Below are 10,000 nucleotides of genomic sequence, written 5' to 3'. Positions count from 1 at the left end.
AATATCCAGTAATATAATTTAATACATATATATAGTATAATAATTCCATCTGGTTTAATATCGGAGTCATGTAGGAATAGGGATGAGTTTGTTTAGGATCAGTGCCGATGCTGTCATGTCGATGAGGCCTTCACAGGGAGAGTCTAGTGGACACAATCTCTGCTGACACTTCAGGGATGCGTTGTGGCCGTGTCTAGGTGCAGGTCCTCCATCTGATCAGGATACAGCCCGGATCCGGCTCACTACATCATGTGTTGTGGTCGTGTCTAGGCGCTGGTCCTCTATCTGATCTGGATACGGCCTGGATCCGGCTGACTACATCATGTGTTGTGGTCGTGTCTAGGCGCAGGTCCTCCATCTGATCTGGATACGTCCTGGATCCGGCTGACTACATCATGTGTTGTGGTCGTGTCTAGGCGCAGGTCCTCCATCTGATCTGGATACGGCCTGGATCCGGCTGACTACATCATGTGTTGTGGTCGTGTCTAGGCGCAGGTCCTCCATCTGATCTGGATACGGCCTGGATCCGGCTGACTACATCATGTGTTGTGGTCGTGTCTAGGCGCAGGTCCTCCATCTGATCTGGATACGGCCTGGATCCGGCTGACTACATCATGTGTTGTGGTCGGGTCTAGGCACAGGTCCTCCATCTGATCAGGATACAGCCCGGATCCGGCTCACTACATCATGTGTTGTGGTCGTGTCTAGGCCCAGGTCCTCCATCTGATCTGGATACGTCCTGGATCCGGCTGACTACATCATGTGTTGTGGTCGTGTCTAGGCGCAGGTCCTCCATCTGATCTGGATACGGCCTGGATCTGGCTGACTACATCATGTGTTGTGGTCGTGTCTAGGCGCAGGTCCTCCATCTGATCTGGATACGGCCTGGATCCGGCTGACTACATCATGTGTTGTGGTCGTGTCTACGCGCAGGTCCTCCATCTGATCTGGATACGGCCTGGATCCGGCTGACTACATCATGTGTTGTGGTCGTGTCTAGGCGCAGGTCCTCCATCTGATCTGGATACGGCCTGGATCCGGCTGACTACATCATGTGTTGTGGTCGTGTCTAGGCGCAGGTCCTCCATCTGATCTGGATACGGCCTGGATACGGCTGACTACATCATGTGTTGTGGTCGTGTCTAGGCGCTGGTCCTCTATCTGATCTGGATACGGCCTGGATCCGGCTGACTACATCATGTGTTGTGGTCGTGTTTAGGCGCAGGTCCTCCATCTGATCTGGATACGGCCTGGATACGGCTGACTACATCATGTGTTGTGGTCGTGTCTAGGCGCAGGTCCTCCATTTGATCTGGATACATCTGACTACATCATTTGTTGTGGTCGTGTCTAGGCGCAGGTCCTCCATCTGATCTGGATACGGCCTGGATACGGCTGACTACATCATGTGTTGTGGTCGTGTCTAGGCGCAGGTCCTCCATCTGATCTGGATACGGCCTGGATCCGGCTGACTACATCATGTGTTGTGGTCGTGTCTAGGCGCAGGTCCTCCATCTGATCTGGATACGGCCTGGATCCGGCTGACTACATCATGTGTTGTGGTCGTGTCTAGGCGCAGGTCCTCCATCTGATCTGGATACGTCCTGGATCCGGCTGACTACATCATGTGTTGTGGTCGTGTCTAGGCGCAGGTCCTCCATCTGATCTGGATACGGCCTGGATCCGGCTGACTACATCATGTGTTGTGGTCGTGTCTAGGCGCAGGTCCTCCATCTGATCTGGATACGGCCTGGATCCGGCTGACTACATCATGTGTTGTGGTCGTGTCTAGGCGCTGGTCCTCCATCTGATCTGGATACGGCCTGGATACGGCTGACTACATCATGTGTTGTGGTCGTGTCTAGGCGCTGGTCCTCTATCTGATCTGGATACGGCCTGGATCCGGCTGACTACATCATGTGTTGTGGTCATGTCTAGGCGCAGGTCCTCCATCTGATCTGGATACGGCCTGGATACGGCTGACTACATCATGTGTTGTGGTCGTGTCTAGGCGCAGGTCCTCCATTTGATCTGGATACATCTGACTACATCATTTGTTGTGGTCGTGTCTAGGCGCAGGTCCTCCATCTGATCTGGATACGGCCTGGATCCGGCTCACTACATCATGTGTTGTGGTCGTGTCTAGGCGCAGGTCCTCCATCTGATCTGGTTATGGCCCGGATCCGGTTCACTACATCATGTGTTGTGGTCGTGTCTAGGCGCAGGTCCTCCATCTGATCTGGATACGGCCTGGATCCGGCTCACTACATCATGTGTTTTGGTCGTGTCTAGGCGCAGGTCCTCCATCTGATCTGGTTATGGCCCGGATCCGGTTCACTACATAATGTGTTGTGGTCGTGTCTAGGCGCAGGTCCTCCATCTGATCTGGTTATGGCCCGGATCCGGTTCACTACATCATGTGTTGTGGTCGGGTCTAGGCGCAGGTCCTCCATCTGATCTGGATACAGCCCGGATCCGGCTCACTACATCATGTGTTGTTGTCGTGTCTAGGCGCAGGTCCACTATCTGATCTGGATACGGCCTGGATCCGGCTGACTACATCATGTGTTGTGGTCGTGTCTAGGCGCAGGTCCTCCATCTGATCTGGACACGGCCCATGTCCGGCTGACTACATCAGGCATCACGCCACACACACACACACACACACACACACACACACACACACACACACACACACACACACACACACACACACACACACACACAACACACACACACACACACACACTCACTCACTCACTCATTCTCACACACACACACACCTACTCTCACACACAAAAATTCATTATCCATTTTCATCATGACCATTATCAAATTTTATGATAATGCAGGTACGAGTCTGCTGTTTAAAAGCTTATACGTGACTGGTGTGTCATGTGTGTGTGTATGAAGAGCAGGAGTGTCTTCAGAATGATAGAGGATGTGTGTGTGTGTGTGTGTGTGTGTGTGTGTGTGGAGAACGTGAGTGTCTTCAACATGATGGAGGGTGTGTGTGTGTTTGTGTGTGTGGAGAGCGGGAGTGTCTTCAGAATGATAGAGGATGTGTGTGTGTGTGTGTGTGTGTGTGTGTGTGTGTGTGTGTGGAGAACGTGAGTGTCTTCAACATGATGGAGGGTGGGTGTGTGTGTGTGTGTGTTTGTGTGTGTGGAGAGCGGGAGTGTCTTCAGAATGATAGAGGATGTGTGTTTGTGTTTGTGTGTGGAGAACGTGAGTGTCTTCAACATGATGGAGGGTGGGTGTGTGTGTGTGTTTGTGTGTGTGTGTGGAGAGCGGGAGTGTCTTCAGCATGATGGAGGGAGGGTGTGTGTGTGTGTGTGTGTGTGTGTGGAGAGCGGGAGTGTCTTCAGCATGATGGAGAGAGGGTGCGTGTGACCGTGATCTCTCTGTGATGATGATCTTGATTTGTGTGTGTCTGTGTGTGTGTTCCTCAGGGCGAGGAAGGCCTCTGTCCCCGTGAGAGAGTGTGTGTTTGAGCTGCCGCAGGTGTGTGTTCAGGCGACGCGTGCGCAGGTGCTGCTGCTCCAGTGCATGTATCGCAGCTGGACACACACACTGGGGGGCGGAGCCTGCAGCGGCATCAGCGACTGCCTCATTAGCCACGCCTACAACACTACAGGTACGTGTGTGTGTCTGTGTCTGTGTGTGCTCGTGTGTGCGCCTGTGTGTGTCTGTGTGTGTGTGTGTGTGTATGTATGTACCGGTATCCGGTAGCGCGGGTGAACGCCGAAATGTCGTTTTGTAAAAAACTAAGCAAAAACACCCGTTGTAATTGCCATCGATAATCCAGTAGGTGCAGATAAGATGTTTTGGCAACTATTGTGGATTATGTATTTGATTGCAACAATCAAGATAGCATACAAACAAGCATTACTCACGTGGAGAATTTAACAACAGCTGCTGCCACCTCATGATCTCTCTCGTGGATCACATCTCATGAGAGAAGAGCCTATGGCCTTCCAGCAGTGTGTGTGCCCGCTGTCTGAGCATCAATGGATGGCTTTCCAGTCTCAAGAAAAAGTCTTTAGAGACCGTCTAAACAACAAACGCCAATGCGAAACGAACTTTTGTTCCTCTGGTGATCCAGGAAAGTGGATAACGCTTGCTAAATTGTTAAACGGGATATTCTTTAAAAAGCTAATTTTTACAGCGGATAGCCATTACAACGGATTACAACACCTGAAATATGTGGCGTGAGTTTTGAAGAAGTTCCTGGCGACACAATCATTTCCTGAAGACTTAACATCGGTCTCGACAGCTGACTGGATCCGCCAACAGCTGCGCTATCTGCGGGAAACAGCCTCGCCCTCTCTGCAGATGCGAGCGACTCAACCCAAGCGGAGCAGAAAGGTGAGGAGAAATAAACTTGCATACCTGTGGCAGCATACAAGATTCAGAGCGATTCAAGTCATTTTAAACAACAGTGAATATCCCGCCCGCCCACCATGCTCTAGCGACATTACAGTTATACAAACTTATTTTGATAATCAATGCCTAAATCAGAGGCATAATGATGATCTCCCACCCCCACCCTGGTATTTGAACGTGCCTGAAACCACACTGTGATGACGAGGACGAGGCCGAGGGACGTGAGAGAACGGCTCATTATCAATCTCGCCACCGACCTTGCGCCTTTCTCTCATGTCCCTCGGCCTCGTCCTCGTCCTGCTCACCACACACACACTTCACATTTAAGGAAGTGGAGACTGTCGTAGAAAAACTCCCTAACAAGAAAGTCAATGGTATGGATAGCGTGACAAATTAGACTCTTAAAACCAAACAGTCATGTCAGATTTTAACAACTGTCTTTAACGTCTGTTTGGAAAATAAGAGAGTACCAGATTTATGGAAAGGGGCAATAATCCATCGTATTCCAAAAAAAGACAACATTCCTGATGATCCATGGACATGGAGGGATATATTCCTTCTTCCTACCATCTATAAGGTGTTCATGAAGTGCATACTGGCCAGAGTTCTCCCTTGGTTGGTGGAAGCCGACATCTTATCCACTAAACAAAAGCCATACATCAATAGACTGGACTCAGTCTTCTTAGACTTTATAGATGCATTTGGAACTTTATCTCACAATGTCATGATCAGATCACTGAGGAAATACAGCTACTTCAACTGTTCATTGACATGGTGAAATATGTATATAAAGGCTCTGTGGAGAACAGCTCACTCATCCAACACCACTCCAGATAGGCATTACAACTGGCTGCCCGTGGAGTCCAATTCATTTTATAATTGCCATCAACCAATGGTTAAAGTGGATGTGTCAGTGTGCCCCCCCGGTGTGATATGTCCTATCTCAGTTCAGGGCTATACAGATGATGTCCTGATTCCTCCAGAGAAGAGAGCGTCATTAGAAACACGCTGGCCAAGACAGACTCTTCTCTGAATTGGTCCGGCATGGAGATTAACGACACTAAATGTGCAAATCTGTCCGAGAGGAGAACATTTACATTTACATTTATTCATTTAGCTGACGCTTTTATCCAAAGCGACTTACAATTGCTATATATGTCAGAGGTCGCACGCCTCTGGAGCAACTAGGGGTTAAGTGTCTTGCTCAGGGACACATTGGTGTCTCACAGTGGATTCGAACCCGGGTCTCTCACACCAAAGGCATCTGTCTTATCCATTGCGCCATCACCACCCCGCAGATAAACCATGCCAAGAAGTGGAGGGAAGAGGTGGTACCGTTCAAAAACTGATAAATGCCCAGTGTTCCCAGTAACAAAAAAAAAAACTGTACATGTATATTCTCTTCATGAGACATACACTTATCTAGGACACAGAATGAACATTGCTGGAGAATGGAAGTGGAAAGTAAACATCATCTTGTCAGAACTCAGATCTCGGCTGGACTTGATTGACAGATGCCCACTGCCACTGACTATGAAGTTAGAGGCTATTACACAAGTGGCGCTGTCTAAAGTACAGCATCTATTCTCCAGCTTTCATATCCAACAAAACGTGCTGAGTGAAATGAATAATAAGACAGTGAGCTTAGTGCCAAAGTGGTTTGGACTGAACACTCATAGTACCCGTGATATTATTTTTCACCCCCAATGGGAAGGAGGGTTGGGGTTACCAAACATGATATGGTATTACACCAGCAGGCAGATTTCTCATGATGAGAAATATGTAAAAGAGAGCTGGCCTGATCCTCCCTGTTCCTGGACCCACAGAGACGCGAGCTGAGGCAGACACACACTGCCTTGGCTTTAAAAGAAAACCCAGCGGGAAACTTGACACCCATTCTGCTGGCTTCAGACTGCCGGACCTGAACATCCTCTGTGTCCGCACTGGAGTATCCCCGGAGTATCAGACTGGAGTATCACTGGAGTATCACACTGTAGTACCGCTGGAGTATCACTGGAGTGTCACACTGTAGTATCACTGGAGGATCACACTGGAGTATCACACTGGAGTATCACACTGGAGTATCACACTGGAGTATCACACTGTAGTATCACTGGAGGATCACACTGGAGTATCACACTGTAGTATCACTGGAGTATCACACTGGAGTATCACACTGGAGTATCACACTGGAGTATCACACTGTAGTATCACTGGAGTATCACACTGTAGTATCACTGGAGTATCACACTGTAGTATCGCTGGAGTATCACACTGTAGTATCACTGGAGGATCACACTGGAGTATCACACTGGAGTATCGCACTGGAGTATCACACTGTAGTATCACTGGAGTATCACACTGGAGTATCACACTGGAGTATCGCACTGGAGTATCACACTGGAGTATCGCACTGGAGTATCACACTGTAGTATCACTGGAGTATCACACTGGAGTATCACACTGGAGTATCGCACTGGAGTATCACACTGTAGTATCACTGGAGTATCACACTGGAGTATCGCACTGGAGTATCGCACTGGAGTATCACACTGGAGTATCACTGGAGTAGCACACTGGAGTATCGCACTGGAGTATCGCACTGGAGTATCGCACTGGAGTATCGCACTGGAGTATCGCACTGGAGTATCACACTGGAGTATCACTGGAGTAGCACACTGGAGTAGCACACTGGAGTAGCACACTGGAGTAGCACACTGGAGTAGCACACTGGAGTAGCCACGACAGAATAGTGGACCTTATAGTGAAGGACATATCAAGCCTTTTCTCATCTTCTGTAAAAATGTTCAAACATTCTTGTGTAAAATCATCCATGTTTCAGCATTGGGATAGTAACTCTGAAACCTTTGCACATGTGTTTGCTAATACAGCAGATGTTGCTGTGATTAATGAGAGATCAGTGAGTTGTTTGTGTGGAGGCTGCGTGTACCTTTGAATCTAGTATGGAAGAAGCCATTATGACTAAGATTATTAAATATCAACCACTCTTAAACATCATCTCAGAATTGGGTTATCAGAGCCGACTACTTGTGTTCATATTTGGCAGCTTAACACACACACACACACACACTGGCTGGTTGTAAGATGGCTTCAACAACTTGGGATGCCCAAAAAGAGGGCTAAACGACTAGCAAAGTACTGTGCTCTGTCTGCTAATATAAGCCGCTCATATCTGGCGGAGACGCAGTCACTGGGACACATAACAACTGAGTGGCGCTAAATACTGTGAAGATCTGCTGTGTGCCACAGGATTATGTACATGTATTTGACTGGATCTATAGTATTTATGTCCCTGTAAATCATTTCTTTAAAGTGGACTTCAATAAATAGTTAAAATGTGTGTGTGTGTGTGTGTCCTTGTTTTGATGGAGTGTGTTGTCCTTGAGTGTGAGACGTGTGTCCGTAAAGTCCAGCAGAGGTCTGATATGAGACACATTCATGGAGAAACAGTTGAGTGTGTGTGTGTGTGAGTGAGAGTGTGTTCTCTTCTCTTCTCTTCTCTTCTCTTCTCTTCTCTTCTCTTCTGTTCTCTTCTCTTCTCTTCTCTTCTCTTCTCTTCTCTTCTCTTCTCTTCTCTTCTCTTCTCTTCTCTTCTCTTCTCTTCTCTTCTCTTCTCTTCTCTTCTCTTCTCTTCTCTTCTGAATAGAATATGCCACATGCTAAAATTACACTTTCCAGAATGCAGAAGTCACATAAACACACACACACACACACACACATTCGTGCACACACACACATTCGCACAAACACACATGCACATACTCCAGATGTGTCCATGTGTGTGTGTGTGTGTGTGAGAGAGAGAGAGAGAGTATGTGTGTGTCTGTGTGAGAGAGTGTGTGTGTGTGTGTGTGTGTATGTGTGTGAATGAATGAGTTTGTGTGTGTGTGTGTGTGTGTGTGTGTGTGAATGAATGAGTTTGTGTGTGTGTGTGTGTGTGTGTGTGTGTGTGTGTGTGTGTGTGTGTGTGTGTGTGTGTGTGTGTGTGTGTGTGTGTGTGTGTCTGTGAATGAATGAGTTTGTGTGTGTGCGCGTGCAGGTGCAGAGGTGCACAAGCAAACAGCTGTAGGTCACTGAGGTCACGCACCCAATCAAACACCCAAAGGGCAAAGCCAACACACACACACACACACACACACACACACACACAGCACTAGATATGTATTAGTGATAAACATAAAGTAATGCTTGTCATTTTAGTAAATGTGTTTTGTGCCTGAGTTCCTATCATGCATCTGTGCTGCTGACACACGTGAAGCAAGGTGGATCTGTGTTTCAGCAGGTGTGAAGCCGGTGTGTGTCGCTCCCGTGCTGGAGGTGTGTGTTCAGCGTGTGGAGCTGAAGGTGTGTGTGCGGCCGGCGCTGCTGTGTGTCTCTGGAACTCTGGGAGCCGTGAAAGTGTGTGCCAGAACACCAGGTGAGAGCACACACACACACACACACATACACACACACACACACACACACACACACACACACACACACACACACACACACACACACACACACACACACACACGTGAGGTTGTGTTTTGTGTATTGTTTGTGTTTTATGGCTCATTCACAGGATTTTGGTAGCTTTGAGTCCCAGTGATTTACTATTGAAATCTCTGATGATACTGTACAGGATTAGAGTGATTTCGCCTCCTAGTTTAAAGGGTGATAGAATGATTTTATAGGGTATTTCACACTGTTCCTTAAGGTCTCCAAATAGAGTATGTAACATTGGTTTGGCTGAAAATGCCCCGGTGGCTCTTTTATACGCCCTAATGCAACTCTGAGAAATAGCCCCGGAATGAAACGAGCGGTTTTCTCCCTTTTATGGTATGCTCATGAGTATTTAGATGAGCTGCACGAGACTAGACCAATCAATGATATGGCAAACTGCAATAAGTAGCCTACAGAGATTACACTTGATGGACTATGAATAGTTTGCTAATTTGTTGTGAATGACTCACGGAATTGCTAAATGTACCCAGTCATCATAGTAAACACATGCTTGGAAACACTCCCTTGCTAATACCAGTCATAATGCTACAAACACTTCTTGTAACTCTAAACATAATATCGCGATGCCAGACTGGGAGAATCTGTTTCGCAGCAAGCGTCTTTTGTGCGTTGTGATGTACTCTGAAATAAAAATGTGCGAATAAATCCAGTGTATCTAAACTAGATTTTTACTACTATAGAATAAATATTTAAATTAAACCAAACCGTCACACTAACTGTACCTTCTAGATAACTATAGCTAGTAGATAACGGATAGCTTTATGTTATATCAACATGGTCGGAACAGCCCCTCTTTTCAGAAGTAGCCGCGTGGAAAAGCCTTCTTTAAACTGTCCAAGGTTTTTGAAACAGTCTGGGGTGAAAAGGTCCGAGCATATTGATAATTTCATGTTGAACCGCACAGGGATCTTGTTGTATAAAAACATCAACCATGCCTGTTGGCTGGTCTTGGGAAGACAACGAAAAGTGCCAACATTCCCTGTACAGCCAGGAACACTGCAGTAACGACCGTGACTCATTTTGAAGATCCTTTAAAAACGTCCAACCTTTCCTATTTGTAATTCCAGAAGCAGTAAACTTAGCG

General features: G+C 47.4%; 1 protein-coding gene across 1 annotated transcript in view; it reads left to right on the top strand.

Annotated features, from left to right (window-relative positions):
• The window catches only part of vps13b (vacuolar protein sorting 13 homolog B), a 220,879-nt gene that overhangs the window by 57,082 nt on the left and 153,797 nt on the right, over positions 1–10,000 (top strand). Inside the window, exons 14-15 of the mRNA XM_077246996.1 lie at positions 3,453–3,637; positions 8,690–8,824. Coding sequence (XP_077103111.1) covers positions 3,453–3,637; positions 8,690–8,824 — 320 coding nt within the window. The remainder of the gene's footprint in view (positions 1–3,452; positions 3,638–8,689; positions 8,825–10,000) is intronic.

Source organism: Siphateles boraxobius, unplaced genomic scaffold (genome assembly GCF_051911475.1).
Source record: "Siphateles boraxobius isolate OS27281-9 unplaced genomic scaffold, OSU_SipBor_1 293, whole genome shotgun sequence".
NCBI classification, from domain to species: Eukaryota; Metazoa; Chordata; class Actinopteri; order Cypriniformes; family Leuciscidae; genus Siphateles; species Siphateles boraxobius.
The sequence above is the reverse complement of the archived record's forward strand: the minus strand, read 5'-3'. Positions and strand labels throughout refer to the sequence as shown.